Here is a 15,249-nt window from a genome sequence, read left to right on the forward strand (position 1 = left end):
TATTTGGAGCAAGTACACTTAGTACTTGATGTGATTTTATTTTCCATGACAGCCGTGAGTAGAATTTCTCACACACACACATATAGAGATAAACTTATCGACGACCCACTCACTCAAAGACCGTCAGACAGTCGAAGCTATTTGGCAAATATTTATGCTGATGCTGAAACTCTCTGTAAAACAGGCACTTATATAAGATATAAATTATATAAGATATATACATATAAATACACATATATATGTACATATATATTTGTCTGTATATGTCTGTATATGTACATATATATTTGTCTGTATGTTTAAAAAAATGCCCATTGTTTGGCGTCTTAGAACAATTCCAAATCAAGCGAGTCTAATGGCTGGCAGGACCAAATCGTAAAATTTTTATGCAAATTACCAATACAAGCGCACATACTGACACACACATACGCAAGCTCAACATTATGTATCAATAAAAGAAACGAAAAATAAACAACTTTGTTTATATCATAAAAAGGAATTTGTGGTATTTCAGAGAGAATCTTATACAGTTGTTGCTGTTATACAGTGGCATACAATTATTGAATAATTTTCTATTCAATACTAATTTCATATTATCTTATCTGAACAAATACACACATCAAAAAAATGGAAACAGTTTTTTTTAAAAATTAGTGCTCAGATTAAAAAAAAAAAAAAATAATTGAAATCGTAGAGAACAAATTATTAAAATTATAAAATATTATAAATAAAAAGAAAACTCGATCAGCTTCTGATTCCTTATGGCTTATATTTAATTTCAATGAAGCAGCAATATTATAAAATCAAAAACAACAAAGAAAGGAGCAATATACAAAATCTTTTATATAGCAAAATTTTATTGAATTATGGTTGAATGAAATTGTATTCTTTGTAGCTTTTTTTTTTCAATGTGCGACCCTAGGCAACGATAATAACAAGAACAATGACAAACACGAGTGAGAGAGAGAGAAAGAGGGAGAGCGGTAGCGCACTCAAGTGAAGTGACAACAACGAAAGCTTTGATAAGCAAGAAGAAGAAGAAGCGCCACAAGCCAAACAACAGAAAACAACAATAAACAAACAAAACGGTAAAAGTAACAAGTAAAAAGGACTAACGGAAGCTGTTAGTTTGCTGAGAGCAGAGAGAGCAAGTCACTGAGAGAGTGAGAGCAAATGAAAGCTCGCACAGTAGGCTTAGCCCAGAGATTCAAGCTATAAAATAGGCACTCAGACTAAATTTATAATTTAGTTCAGTTCAATTTTGTTCTTTGTTTATTAAGAATGTTATTCCATCGCAAAAAATAAATAAAATCAAACTAAATATTTCTACTTATATCTACACAACAACACAACGTTTCTTTCGAATGAATTTCTGCACGAATCGATATACTACAAAATTCCATTGGTCCTAAAATTTGGCCACTTGTATTAGCGTTTGTCTGACATAGTGCAATATATACATACATACAGATATATGTATGTACACTGTAAGCAATCATGATTGATATATTATCATTGCCTCGGCGGAACAATGTGACCAGCCAAATGATGACCAAGCAGCCCAGCTATAAGACTGGGCTGCCCATTAACAGTTTACCCGGTTGGGAGCTAATACCGCTTAACTGTAAATTGCCTATGCTCAAGTGTCCTGGTAATCAGGTGATATTCTCAAAGGATAAAATCGGAAACTCGGTAAGATTTTAATTGAGTGCATATAAATATGTAGAGAAGTGCTGCTCCATAAAACTTCATATATGGTTTGCGTCTTGATTCCAGTTCAAATGTAGCATGCAGGAATTCGATTCATCGGTAACGGTTCATATACCCGAATATAACCCGTTGCACGATTCAAATCTGAAGACCTTCTACTCGAACGAGCGTAATTTGAAACGATTACGCGAGAATGGCGAGATAACCGATAACAATGAAGTGATATGCAATCTAAAGGACTTCAATCAATATCGTGAGGAACTTCATAAGTCGCAGCTCTACTATGTGCTGCAAGCGTATAGGCAAAGGGAGGCAGAAAGACACGATCGCATGTTGATTGCCAATGCGGAGGGCATCTCGCGGAGGGATAACTTACAAACGGGTGTACGTCATCAGAGTCAGGAAGAAGTGATGGCTAGGAAACAACAACTTGAAGAGGAGAAGCATGAAAGAAAAGTGAGAATCTATAATATAACAGAGGAGAAATTCAAAAGAATGGAGAGCATGTTAGCTATGCAGCAGATGCTGCTCGAACATCGCAAAATGTTGACCAATATGCGAGTCCAGGCCCACATCAGTCTGCATCAGGATTTGCAGCGTAAGCACCTGATTAAGCTGAAGAAACTGTTCCAGTTCAAGAAGGATCGATATAACAAGAATATGCGTAATTTGCACAAGCAGCGTTTGACCAAACACACTGAGGGCCAAATACAATCGTGGCATAAACGCCTGCACGAACGTATTGCCAATCAGCGAAGAATCGATCAGCTGCTTAAAGAAGTTAAAGAGGAACGTGAATTATTCATTGAGTCGCACAAGGAGAAATATCGCGAGAAATGGAGACGGATTCAGGAGCAAATCAAGCAGCGTTCCCACAACATGAAGGAAGAGAAGAAATCTAAAGGGCGCAAGAAGAAAAGGAAGAGCAAGAAGAAGAGTAAGGCCGTTGATGCCTCGAAGAAGGCGACGCCTTCATTCTGTGATGAATATCAAGCAAGCTTTGAGGGTCTCCTCGATAGCGAGCTATGCTACGCATTGAATGCAGCTATTGCAATGGGTGGAAATGCTCCGTTGACCTTCGACACCGATGATCCCATCTACAAGGCAGCACAGTACATCCTCAATCACATACTGCTCGGCTTTGATTTGGATTTGAGTGAGGATCCGTGTGCGATGCACGTGCTATCCGAACGCATTGCGAACTTCTTATGCGATGCCAAGAAATATGTAAACTATGTAAGTTGTGTGATAATGCGGTTAATATTCTCCTAAATCTATATCTTCCACCAATTTTTCCTCTCCCACCCTCAGAAAGCCATTCAGATCATTGGCTTTGCCCATGATAACAAGGCCATGGAGCTGCCATCAACACCAACACACAAATCTGGTATGTCTGGCAAGAATCATGCACGTACTTCACATGTCTCGTTCAATGGTATTGCTTGCACCATTGGCGTGGGTAGCTATGAGATACATCCATTTGTGGACGTACGTCCTTGCGGGGATCGTCGGCCCACGCCGGCGGGCTCGTTGACCTCGTTGGTAGTCAGCCAAATTGGGGACCAGGTCATACAGGAGAAGGTGCGCCTGCCGCACCTGAATCGCAAGGAGGTCATCTTCATCGAGCACTATTTGGTCAAGTTCAAGCGGGAGCTGCTCGTTGGCCTCGATAAGCAAGTGTTTGCTGCCATTCAGTGCCACTATGAGAATCGCATTATGGAGGTGCGCGAGGAGCTGCTCGAGCTGGACAAGGACTTCTTGAACAATCAAATATCTGTGGGCATACTCAGTTACGCTGTGAATCCACTTAACTATGAGACGGCTCTAATGCTGGCAGTCAATGTGATTGCGAATCAAGTAATTTGGGGCCTTCAGCAGACGCTGCTTAAGCCGGGCGCCGAGCCTTCGGTCATGCCTCATCCGGTCAGCTGCGGCACCGAACGCGAACGAGAACAACGCGCCCTCTGCACTAACTAGTTAACCACTCTGCCTTTCTCCCTCTCGTTATCCTATTTAATCACTACGAACAGAATCCACAGGTCTACGGACACTCTAGTTCTGTGTGCACATAAATTTTATGTAGAAATAAATATATGTTGTGACTTACCGTGTTGAGCGTATCTCCTCTGCGTTTTTCTGTATTGATATTTAACGCGTAACTGCACTTTGCTTCACAAATTGCGAGAAACTCAGGTTTCTTGTAAACATTAAACAAATTGCAGCATGGCACGCAACAGCTGTGAGTTTGCCAGGGCTGCAATACAATAGGTAATTTGACAGTCACAGGAAACGCAGACAACCGCCTGGTGCGACGATTTTTAAATGAATTCTGCCAGTAATATAATAATACAATGGGTAAACTAATATACACATGCATATTAAACACGTCATAGTAATTATACTTTTCTTGGCATATTCAATATTTATATATACAAGAAATCATTAAAAATTTGTAGCTTAATCACAGATCGAAGTCATCAGCTATGCTGTGCTCCAGGAGTAAATGCTAGCCAAAATCTGACAAAGGAAAATGCTGATTTAATTTCATAATCAATGATTTGATATGATCAAAATTAACTTAAGTTTACACATGCTTTTTCTATTTAATAATAATTTTATGCTTATATCTAAACATATATACAAAGAAAACTTGTATACAAAATTAAAAATTATTTAGGAAAACTAAACTGAGCTCCATATGGATACATTATCGGATTATATGGTGCACCAGGAGCCAGCAACGGAAAAGGATATGCTGCGGGACCAGTTGGCAAGTTCTTAGAAGATTGCTTGGAGCTGCGTTTTCTTTTGATTTTAGTTGCTGGCTTGGCCTCAGCGCTGGAATCACTTGATTCTGTGTCAGTGGGATCTGCTTCTTCTAACTCATCCTCATCATCCTCGTCATCGTCGTCGTCATCCTCATCGTCGCTTTGCTTTGCCTCTATTTTGATTTTCTTCTTAGGCATTTTCTTTGCCTTTTTATTCAGAGTTCGTTTATCCTTTTTAGTCTTGTTAACTGTTGGAGTTTGTAGCTGGGCAGCTGGTAACTGTTGAGGTGGCGCTGGGACTACGCTACCAGGAAATGTGAAACGTTTATCCATATTAAAGACGGCCAATTGTTGCATGCTAAACTCCATGAAAGCCTGCAGCGCAATATTCAAATTAGGAGGCTGCGGACAGTTCTTCAAACTGTGATAGGGCGCCGAGCAATTCCTGCAGATCATCTGGCACTCAAATGAAGTGTGCCCCTATGTAAGTAAAGATCTTTAGTATAGTACAGATGCGATATATGATTGACCTACCTTCTTATCGCAAATGCCGCATATGTGAGACGTCTTGTCTTTGCCTTTTTCTTCCGTCTCCACAACTTTGTCCTCCTCATCGGTGCTGGCCTCGGCTTCATCTTCAACCTCATCCTCATCATCATCCTCATCTGGAATTGTGTATTTGCGACTTTCGTTTCCCATACAAACAACATCATCTTCGGATGCACTTTTGTTGGCACTTTTTGGCGATTTCTGTGGAGTATCTTTGACTGATGGTTTTCCCTTAACCGCTGGGTTTTCATCACTTGAATCATCCTCGGACGATGAGGAAGAAGAGGATGATGGCGGTGCTTTAGAAACTGGCTCGGCTTTAACCTTTACTTTGGCGGCTTCAGCTTTATCCTTAACTTTAGCCGCTTCAACTTTAACCTTCACTTTAGCCGCTTCAGTCTTAACAACTGTTGTCTTTTTGACTACCTCACCGGCTTCGACACTTTCATCGGAGCTGCTGGAGGAGCTGTCTTCGCTGCTTTCCGCTGGTTTGGCCGGCGCCTTGACTGACGCCTCTTTCTTTTCCTTCTTGATGTTGGCTGGACTAATGAGAGGCGTTTGATTTATAGCTGCAATTGGTGGAGTTGCAGCAATGGCTGGGGTTGCTGCAATTGCTGGGGGCGCTGCAATTGCTGGGGTTGCTGCAACCACAGGCGTTGCTTCTTTCGTCGGCTCGGCTGTAGGCGTTGCCACTGCTGGTGCTTCTGTAGGAGTCGGAATTTTAGTATTTTCATTTTTGTGTTTTCCATTAGAAAAGTAGAATACATCATTGGGCATTTTGTCCTGGTACCAGGGACTAGACTGATTGCCTCCGTGGTTTTGTTTGTTACGTAAGCCACCTCTACCTCCATCACCTCCGCCGGCTCCACCTCCGCCTCCATCATGTCCATATCGCGTTCTTCTTCCGTCTCTGCCACATCGATCTCCTCTGTGATTGTCCCTTCTTCTGTCTGGACGTCCTCTGCCACCACCTCCACCACCGCCTCCTCCTCCTCCTCCTCCTCCATTACCACGTCCACCTCCTCCACTATGTCTACCTCCTCCACTACGTCCACCTCCTCCTCCACCGCCGCCGCCGCCACCAGCTCTGCCACCTCCACCACCACCACCACCACCACCTCCACCACCACCACCACCACCACCACCGCGACCATTCATTACAGACTGACGAGTCTGAAATTGCTTTTGCGGCTGGTTTTGATCACGAAACTTTTTAAATGAATCGTCGTTGTGTCCTCGACCATGAGCCTCGCGGTTTAAGTTATTCTGGTCGTATCTTTTGTCGCTCCATTGACCAGATTGTTGGTCGCCACTATTATTCATATAATGATAATCGTTATGACCAGAATTATCATGCCAATTGCCACCAGAATTAGGCTCCATGTCGTCGATTTCGGATCCGCCGCTTAAAAAACCATTCAGACCACCGCACGTGTTAGATAAGTATCGATGTTCTGCAGGTTAATAGCTAGCATCGATAATGTATAGCTGTGGTCGATATTTAAAAATTATTCGATTAAGATTAACGAATAAACATTGCAATTAAACTTTTCATTCAGTTATGCAGTATATGAGTCTTAAGCAATAATTTAAAAAATGAAATAAATAAATGTTTAATTTATCTAAACATTCAAGCGTGTTTCCAAAGCAAAATATTGTCAATTTTATATCACTGCTCAAACATCGCATATTAAATATCGTAAGAATCGATATAGATGATTTACCCAATTGTTTATATTGATAACAATTTATTAGCGTGCTGTTTACATCGTACAAACTTTGTCAAAATGTTTAGATCCGATTTGAAAAAGCTTGAGCGTAATTCCTATAGATTTAAAAAAGAAGTGTCTGACCGCTCTAAGAATTGGGGCAAACAAAAGTTTAAGCCAAAAGCATTTGGACACGCAGCACCAGCGCCCATTGAACAGGAGGCCAAACCATGGCATCATGTGAAAAACGAAATTCTGGATGATGAACATGCACAACAGACCACCGGTCGCTTTGATATGCAAAGCCAAAACGCTAAAGAAATGGTAAAACAACGGGAACAAAATTACCGTCGCAATATAATCGAAACAGGTCGTAACGAAAAGCCCAAATGGGAATCGTTCGACGACAACGAATCGACGACCAAGAAAAGGCTTAATACTGCCGACAGAATAATGCAAGATCCCAAAAATTTGTCCTTTAAAGAACGCAATTTCTTGCGTAGAAAATTAACAAAAGCCGTGATGAACGAGAAAAGGAGCAGTCTAAAAAACGCCATAGAGAACCTACAACATAATTCAGGACTTGTAAGGTCGACAAATAAATTTAGAAAGTAATCGAAAATTGTATGAAAAAGTTTTGTTTGAAATGAGAAAAATTGTACAATACACAACATAAGTACACTACACACTTTATATAAATCATCTTAAAAATTAGAAAGGAGTATAATGTGAAATGGGGTCTGCAAAATAAATATATATATGTATGTAAACTAAATAGTATGCGATGTCCTCTCCTCGGTCTTCCTGCTCAACCATTTGCATTTGCCAATTTCGAAATTAGTTGATTGTATTTACTATTCGAAGTAATGCTCTTTTTGGAGTTGCGCACCTGTTCCGGCGTATGTTGTAAAAAGTAGATGACAATAAATTCGAGTGTTTGATTGGCTTCCTTGGGGTACATCATGTTAAAGGTATAATAGTAGCAGATCAATTGGGCAATTATATCTGGTATATCAGCATCTGAAGCTGGAAACGTGCTCATTATTTGCCCCTCAATGTAGACCATTGCATCAGTATGGGCACCCTCATCGCCAACAGATATGGGCGTATCTAATAAAGTGAATACATATTAATACAAAACCAAAGCGTTGATCGGGTATCGAAAGAACTTACTGACTAGTGCCACCCAAGGCGCATTGGTTGGATTGATGTGCTGTAGCACATCATCGGGCAAAGGTCCATGATCGTATTGCTTGAATATATAGTCAGGATCCTCATTGAAATAGTATGCCAGTCCACGCACCATATTCGCGTTGTTCTCCTCCAGGGCGTTCACTTTCTTATTTTTGGACATTTTAAAGAATTTGAACAATCGTTCCTTTTCACTGGCAAAACGCTTCTCTAATACACGCGGATCAATAGACATGAGCAATTCGAAATGCTGATAGAGCAGTGGCTTGTTGAAGATATACGGCCAATTATCCTTGATGGCCGTAATGTCTGGTATCTTTTCGCTATTGTTGAAGAAGGCGCGCTGCAACGGAAAGCATTCCTTCATATAGTCGTCTATGGTACTTTGCTCCACTTTGGCAGCACCACGATAGCTGGATATCAGCAAATCTTTCTTCTGTTCAAGATCACGATTCAATGCTAAAGATTTGGCATTTCCATTAGATGCCACTGCTCCACCATTTCCCGATTTACGTTTCTTACTGCTGCTACTGCTGGTAATGTGTAGATCAGCTGTGCTCGAGCTGGCTCGTTTTTGTGGACGATTTAACGCATTGTTACGATTGATCATTTTGGAGATGAGAGACTGTGGCGTCGTGGCAATTTGTTGGCCCTCCCGATCCTTTTCCAGCAATGAATCGGGATACTTTTCAGCCGCCTGCTGTGCGACCTCTCGAAATACAAGTATAGGTATATGTGAGGAGCGCTCGCGCAGTGCATCGACCAAGAGATTGGCCAACGCATTGAGACGCTTGCCCAGGCTCGTTTTGCCACGCAGCAACTTCATAATATCATTTGGTACCTTACTCCAAGGTATCGAAAACTCCTTAAAGGGCGCTGTAGATAACTTTGAATTGCTTGGCGTGACACTAGCCAGCGATAGAGTCTCGTCATTCGATACTGTTGAGTCATTGGCATTCGATACAAAACTGGGATCCAATGAGCTGCCCGCACGCTCTGAACGATTCAAAGGCGAGGGCGGAGGTAGTATAACATATTCATCGCTTTCCGCAAGCAGCATTAACAAAATCTTCTCCTTGGCTGCGAAGAGCAACACCTCATCTTCACATATCTCGCAGCCATTGCTTTCCAGTACTATGGTACTTCCAGCCAAGCCGTATTTGTGTGCTATGGAAAAGTGTGCAAAATAATTGTAAATAAAATATTAGTAACTATTCATGCACACTAACCTTTTTCAATAACATCCTTTCTGCTGGGCAATGACATGAATGTCTTTTTAATTTTACGATCGGCACTGCATATTGTTATTAAAACCATTTCACTGTTCATTTCCGATTTCGTTTTTTGCGCCTCGAGCACTTTTCCAGTGTCAACGTTGGAATGCATTTCTGTGTGTGAGAGAAACAACAATAATAAACAAATTGAAGTTGTGTGTATGTTGGTGCCGAATGTGTACACACTCTCATATATACTACGTACCGGAGCCTGTGGCTGTGCCCGTCGCTGTTTCAGATTTTTTTGCTGCTGTTTGTACACCATTTTCGTTTGGCGCAGCGGCCGCCGGGGCCGGGGGTTGTGGCTGTGGCTTTGCCTCATTTGCAGCATGCGGCGCTACAGCTGGAGCGGCATCCATGGCTAACAATTATAATTAAAACCCAAAATGCACACACAGCTTTCAATTTCAAATCGAGGCTTCTTCTTTTCTTTTTTTGTATAATGCCCGTGTATAAATTTGCACAAGCCAAACTGTGGCCAGGGATGTAATAAAACGCCACACATCGATAACTTTAGCGCGACTTTGGTCGCTGGCTATCGATAGCCGATAGCAGCACAGCGTAGTGGGTGGTCTGCGGCAACAGCAATCAAACGCTCATTTGTTGCTTTCGTCTGTTCGCGGCGCGTTTACTTTTTATTTTCACTTCTGGCATTTATTTTTGAATTAAATACTTTGTAAATTTAAATAAAACCAACGCGTTACTTAACGAGCATTGGCAACGCACCCACAAAAACGACGGCAAAATGCACTGATTGCGAGATTTCGTTTGGTAGGCCAAACAAGGCGCGACCGTCTAGACATTAATATTCACAAAGGGCTGCGCTTAATATATATATTATTAGAAAAAAAAATAAATCTCTTGCGACAAATACAAAATGCAAACGTAAGTATGCAAAAGGTGTCACAGCCAATTATTATATTTTGGTATATATACACGTATGTATATACATTTCTATCTACATATATTGAAATCTTCGTCTGTTTTCTTTTTGCTAGGAGCTGTCTCACTCTTTGTTGCCTGTTGCTGTCCAGCTGGCTGCCTGGCAGTTTGGGTAGCTTTAGTGCCACTAAATTGAATGCGGGTTCAGCTACAGTTAGCTCCATAGATTTGGAGCCTATCAATGGAACCATGAATTATCGATTGTACGGCAAGAAGGGCAAGGACGATAAACCCTGGTTCGATGGCCTCGACAATCGCCATATACAGTGTGTGCGTCGTGGACGTTGCCTGGAAGTGAATGGAACGCATAACACATGCTTCGGCTCCAAGCTTCCCTATGCACTGACCAGTCTCAGCTTGACTGACTATCGTAAGGAAAAGGAGTTGAACGAGGCTTTGGGTAGTTATTATGCTCTGCGACATGTACCCAAGTGCTGGGCTGTTATTCAGGTAAGAGAATCTGCGAGTTACCTGTATATGAGAAACTAATGCTTCGCTTTTGCAGCCATTTTTATGCGCAGTCTTCAAACCGAAATGTGAGGAAATTAATGGCCAGGATATGGTCTACCTGCCTTCATATGAAATGTGCCGGATTACCCTTGAGCCATGTCGTGTGCTATATAATACAACATTTTTCCCAAAATTTATGCGCTGCAACGAAACGCTCTTTCCTATGAAATGCAGCAACGATGCGCGAGAGATGAAATTCAATGTAACAGGCAAATGCTTGACGCCCCTTGTGCCGGCTGATAATTCAGCTAGCTATTATCCTGGCATTGAGGGCTGTGGCGTGCAATGCAAAGATCCATTGTATACGGATGATGAACATCGTCAGATACATAAGCTTATAGGGTATGGAGGTACGCTCTGTCTGCTCTCGAATCTGTTTGTGGTTGCTACATTTCTCATCGACTGGCAGAATGCCAACAAATATCCAGCTGTGATTGTGTTCTATATTAATCTATGCTTTCTCATCTCCTGCTTCGGGTGAGTGGACTCAAATTAAATTTGTATTATATTATCTAACATATATTTCCCTCCAGTTGGCTGGTGCAATTCACTTCTGGTTCTCGCGAGGATATTGTCTGCCGAAAGGATGGAACATTGCGTCACTCGGAGCCTGCAGCTGGCGAGAATCTCTCTTGCGTTGTCATCTTTGTGCTGGTCTATTACTTCCTAACCGCCTGCATGGTTTGGTTTGTCTTTCTCACCTACGCTTGGCATTGGCGTGCCATGGGCCATGTACAAGATCGCATCGACAAGAAGGGCTCGTACTTCCATTTGGTTGCCTGGTCACTGCCTCTGGTGCTCACCATTACCACAATGGCGCTCAGTGAGGTCGATGCCAATGGCATTGTGGGCATTTGTTTTGTTGGCTATATCAATCATCCGATGAGAGCTGGCCTGCTTCTGGGTCCACTGTGTGGCGTCATCCTAATTGGTGGCTATTTCATTACCCGCGGCATGATTATGTTGTTCGGTCTAAAGCATTTTGCCAACGACATCAAGTCAACTTCAGCGAGCAACAAAATTCATTTGATTATTATGCGCATGGGCGTTTGTGCTTTATTAACATTGATTTTTATACTAGTTGCAATCGCGTGCCATGTCACCGAATTTCGACATTCGAATGAATGGACAGAGAGCTTTAGGGAGTATATTATGTGCGTATTTTAACAGTATATCCTATATTCAAACTTAATAACAATAATTCTTTCAGTTGTCGCATCAGCTCCGTTTTTGATGAGAACAGCGTCTGTAAGATCGAGAATCGTCCAAGTGTGGGCATTTTGCAGCTGCATTTGCTTTGTCTATTCAGCTCTGGGATACTTATGTCCACCTGGTGCTGGACGCCATCCTCCATAGAGACCTGGAAGCGCTATATTAAAAAGTGAGTAGCCTCTCAAGCAAGTAGCTCTATAATATAGTAATACATCTTCATTTTCCTTTACTAGAAAGTGCGGCCAGGAGGTTGTCGAGGAAGTCAAGATGCCGAAACACAAGGTCATTGCCCAAACATGGGCCAAGCGCAAGGATTTTGAGGACAAGGGTAGACTCTCTATAACGCTCTACAACACGCATACCGATCCAGTTGGCCTGAATTTCGATGTAAATGACTTGAACTCGTCGGAAACGAATGAGATTAGCTCAACTTGGGTGCACTATTTGCCACAGTGTGTTAAACGTCGCATGGCTTTGACTGGAGTCACGGCTGGCAACACGAACTCCTCCAGTCAGGGTCATCAGGCTGGTCGCAAGAACTCACTAGACTCGGAGATTAGCGTTAGCGTGCGACATGTGTCTGTTGAATCGCGACGCAATTCTGTGGACTCTCAAGTCTCTGTTAAGATAGCTGAGATGAAGACAAAGGTGGCATCGCGCAGTCGTCAACATGGCAAGCACGGCTACGCGAGCAGCAGCAATAAGCGTACGCAACGACGTAGAGATTTCATTGCGGCCAGCAATGGACGTGGACGTGGACGCCGCGAGAGCAGCACCTCGGTGGAGTCACAGGTGATTGCTCTGAAGAAGACCACCTATCCGAATGCTAGTCACAAAGTGGGCATGTTTGCCCACAGCACCAAAAAGCACAACAGTACCAGGCGACGCAATGCGGGACTGGATCCGAGCATCATCAACGATTTCATACAGAAGAATGGGCAATTCATATTGCCATTCTTACAGAATCAAGGCATGACGACCTCATCAGATGAGGAGGAGAATTCGCGTGCCTCGTTCAAGATACAAGATCTCAATGTGGTTGTCAAGCAGGAGGAAGAGGAGGACGACGACAATGATGACGGACCTAAAATACAAGAGTTGCCCAACAATGGCAACAACTCCAAAGCCTTGGAGCACTTCCTGAAACACATGCAAAAGTCCAACGAATCCAATTGCAATGGCAATAGGCAGTCACGCAATTCTCAACGCAGTCGCAAATCACGCAAGGAGAGCAGCAAATCACATCGTGAACCGGAATTGGATGTCGACTCAAATAGCGATTTTAAGCAGAATTATGCTAGGCAGCTGGCCGCAGCTCTGGATGTCAATGGGGACTCGCTGAGCTGTTCCTCTGTGGAGCTGGACTTACCGGGTCTGGGATTGGGTGGCATGCTACATAGTTCCTACTCGGGCAAGTCGAATTCACGCAATAGCAAAACTAGCTGTGACGTGGGCATACAAGCGAATCCCTTTGAGATAGCCAATCATACGCTGCCCACCTATGGCAACGAGGAGCTGCAGCAGGCGATGCGATTGCTCAATGCAGCAAGTCGGCAGCGCAACGAGATTAACTGCGACGATGCGACCGAAATGCAAACTCTGCTCAATCCGCGACACCATCATGGCCATCATCATCATCATCATCACCATCAGAAGGAAGCAACGTTGTTGAGTGAATCGGATAAACTTAAAATGTTGCTGCTGCCATCCAAGTAGGGCAATGAATCGAAATGCATTTACTTAAATTTATAAACAACAACGAAATGAAAACAGAATCTTCCATAAGTTTACAAATACTCATAGCAACTAAGTTTACAAACTGCAAATTTTACAAAAACTCAGAGCACAATGCATTTACATATGTGCCTTGTATCAATGTATAATGACTGTTTCCTTAAACTAGTTTATAGTTTTATATAGTTTTTATATATAGCTATATTTAAATGTATGTTGTTTTAAATGTACAAACTGTCGCCCCTTTTGGGACAACGCACACATCGAAAGCGAACGAAATTGTATTACAAAGTGCCTAAAAAAACGTTTATATTTAAGCATTTGTAACTAATAAAACGATTTTAAATCCAAATACATTCTTTATTTTCGTTTGACTTATATTAAAGCTGCAGAGACAATGCTTACTTCGACTTGTGGCACTGACTGCAATTAGAATTTTTATGCATCTATTTTCTTGTATCTAGAAATAAATTCAATATAAATTAAATTGCGAACTTTGATGCTTGGAAAAGTGAATAGGGCAAAACAAAATTCAAATTAATCTACTTTGTCTTTGAGCTAAATCAACTAAGCTAAAATATTTCATTAGTGAAACTAAGAATATTGTTAAATAAATATAGACTGTTGAATTTAAAATATTTTTTAGATGTTTTTTTTTTGTTTGTGTCAAATATTTCTCAAGAAATTTAAATATATATAAACAATTCAATAAGTTAAATTTTTATTAATATTTTGTAATGCAAAGTTTATAAAATTAATCACGTGAAAAGTGCAAACAACTATGAACTAAAATGAAACCTAAACCTATATATGTGTAGAGTATTACATTTTTGACTAGCCCGAGACTCTCAATTAATTCAGCCGAGCTCACATCACCATCGATATTATATGGACAGCGAAAACTGTGCTCAGAATAATAATAACAATAATAATTCAAAACATATATTTATGAAAAAATAAACAAAAACTATTTAATTTGTTTGACTCTATAAAGTTTTGATGTTTATTGTTTGTATACATATGTATATGTATTTACATATGTATGTATATAGATAGAATACATCCCGCAGGGTTATATAAATAGAATACGAAACTGTAAACAGCGGTAATGCGTGACTATAAAAAAAAAATGAGCAGTCTTGGAAAACTTAGCGTACATAGAAATTGTTAGTTAGTACCTCAGGTTGAATAAGCTGAAACTCGCACAGCAGGTAGCTTAAACCAGCCAAGGGTCAGTTTTGTTACAGGTGAGAAATTACCTGGGAACAAGACTAGAACGATTTTAGAGAGAAGTCACACTTGGTTGGCAATTAAAGGCACATCCGCTGCGGAAGAAGACATTGCAAAGAGTTTTTTTGAGGCTGGAAATTTCAACTGGAAGGCTAACAGCAGATTATTTGTATTCCAGTAAACACACGCATACACGCACCTGCATATGTAGTTCATGTAATTGCTGAGTAGCGATCATAACAGAGGTGGAGTTAGCGAACAGCTGCTCATCACGTACCAGGGCTACATTATAAGCTTTTTTGTTGGGTGTGGCGGAGCACCCACGCAGCATCCAACAACAATTGCGTTGTACTTTCGTAATTGATTTACTCTAATTTCAACTGACATTTATGGCGCCAATATTTGAATGTTTGCAAAAAG

General features: G+C 41.4%; 6 protein-coding genes across 6 annotated transcripts in view; 3 read left to right on the plus strand and 3 right to left on the minus strand.

The window, feature by feature from the left end:
* The window catches only part of Dus1 (Dihydrouridine synthase 1), a 37,732-nt gene extending 33,754 nt beyond the window's left edge, over positions 1-3,978 (minus strand). Inside the window, exon 1 of the mRNA XM_018001493.2 lies at positions 3,818-3,978. The gene's annotated coding sequence lies outside the window, so the exon portion shown is untranslated. The remainder of the gene's footprint in view (positions 1-3,817) is intronic.
* Positions 1,208-3,830, plus strand: LOC108609741 (uncharacterized). The gene is made up of 3 exons (XM_018001483.2): positions 1,208-1,692; positions 1,777-2,946; positions 3,022-3,830. Exons 1-3 carry the CDS (start codon positions 1,498-1,500, stop codon positions 3,685-3,687), a joined length of 2,031 nt encoding a protein of 676 aa, XP_017856972.1. The 5' UTR covers positions 1,208-1,497; the 3' UTR covers positions 3,688-3,830.
* A 250-nt stretch (positions 3,979-4,228) lies between the features above and the next one.
* mbm (mushroom body miniature) lies at positions 4,229-6,626 on the minus strand. The gene is made up of 2 exons (XM_018001169.2): positions 5,013-6,626; positions 4,229-4,958 (listed from the first exon to the last, which is right to left on the minus strand). The coding sequence occupies exons 1-2, from the start codon at positions 6,408-6,410 to the stop codon at positions 4,380-4,382; spliced, it is 1,977 nt and encodes a 658-aa protein (XP_017856658.2). The 5' UTR covers positions 6,411-6,626; the 3' UTR covers positions 4,229-4,379.
* Positions 6,627-6,731: 105 nt separating this feature from the next.
* LOC108609760 (uncharacterized) lies at positions 6,732-7,511 on the plus strand. Its single transcript, XM_018001507.2, has one exon. The coding sequence runs from the start codon at positions 6,743-6,745 to the stop codon at positions 7,349-7,351; it is 609 nt and encodes a 202-aa protein (XP_017856996.2). The 5' UTR covers positions 6,732-6,742; the 3' UTR covers positions 7,352-7,511.
* Positions 7,401-9,707, minus strand: LOC108609746 (uncharacterized). The gene is made up of 4 exons (XM_018001488.2): positions 9,407-9,707; positions 9,157-9,315; positions 7,910-9,094; positions 7,401-7,846 (listed from the first exon to the last, which is right to left on the minus strand). The coding sequence occupies exons 1-4, from the start codon at positions 9,558-9,560 to the stop codon at positions 7,545-7,547; spliced, it is 1,800 nt and encodes a 599-aa protein (XP_017856977.1). The 5' UTR covers positions 9,561-9,707; the 3' UTR covers positions 7,401-7,544.
* A 56-nt stretch (positions 9,708-9,763) lies between these two features.
* smo (smoothened, frizzled class receptor) lies at positions 9,764-13,951 on the plus strand. The gene is made up of 6 exons (XM_018001480.2): positions 9,764-10,086; positions 10,200-10,593; positions 10,649-11,130; positions 11,187-11,807; positions 11,864-12,034; positions 12,099-13,951. Exons 1-6 carry the CDS (start codon positions 10,079-10,081, stop codon positions 13,579-13,581), a joined length of 3,159 nt encoding a protein of 1,052 aa, XP_017856969.1. The 5' UTR covers positions 9,764-10,078; the 3' UTR covers positions 13,582-13,951.
* The last annotated feature ends 1,298 nt before the right edge of the window (positions 13,952-15,249 follow it).

Source organism: Drosophila arizonae, chromosome 3 (genome assembly GCF_054131065.1).
Source record: "Drosophila arizonae isolate 15081-1271.41 chromosome 3, UAZ_ARI_1.0, whole genome shotgun sequence".
NCBI lineage: Eukaryota > Metazoa > Arthropoda > Insecta > Diptera > Drosophilidae > Drosophila > Drosophila arizonae.

Bases quoted from the DNA above. Each gene is read 5' to 3' on its own strand.
- LOC108609741 (XM_018001483.2), top strand. From the start codon at position 1,498: ATGATTGATATATTATCATTGCCTCGGCGGAACAATGTGACCAGCCAA. The intron at 1,693-1,776 runs GTAAGATTTTAA...TCTTGATTCCAG, and splicing joins AGGATAAAATCGGAAACTCG to TTCAAATGTAGCATGCAGGA. The intron at 2,947-3,021 runs GTAAGTTGTGTG...TCCCACCCTCAG, and splicing joins CCAAGAAATATGTAAACTAT to AAAGCCATTCAGATCATTGG.
- mbm (XM_018001169.2), bottom strand. From the start codon at position 6,410: ATGGAGCCTAATTCTGGTGGCAATTGGCATGATAATTCTGGTCATAAC. The intron at 4,959-5,012 runs GTAGGTCAATCA...TTACTTACATAG, and splicing joins GCGGCATTTGCGATAAGAAG to GGGCACACTTCATTTGAGTG.
- LOC108609760 (XM_018001507.2), top strand. From the start codon at position 6,743: ATGATTTACCCAATTGTTTATATTGATAACAATTTATTAGCGTGCTGT.
- LOC108609746 (XM_018001488.2), bottom strand. From the start codon at position 9,560: ATGGATGCCGCTCCAGCTGTAGCGCCGCATGCTGCAAATGAGGCAAAG. The intron at 9,316-9,406 runs GTACGTAGTATA...TCTCACACACAG, and splicing joins GGGCACAGCCACAGGCTCCG to AAATGCATTCCAACGTTGAC. The intron at 9,095-9,156 runs GTTAGTGTGCAT...ACTTTTCCATAG, and splicing joins AAAGGATGTTATTGAAAAAG to CACACAAATACGGCTTGGCT.
- smo (XM_018001480.2), top strand. The intron at 11,131-11,186 runs GTGAGTGGACTC...ATTTCCCTCCAG, and splicing joins TTTCTCATCTCCTGCTTCGG to TTGGCTGGTGCAATTCACTT. The intron at 12,035-12,098 runs GTGAGTAGCCTC...TTCCTTTACTAG, and splicing joins TGGAAGCGCTATATTAAAAA to AAAGTGCGGCCAGGAGGTTG.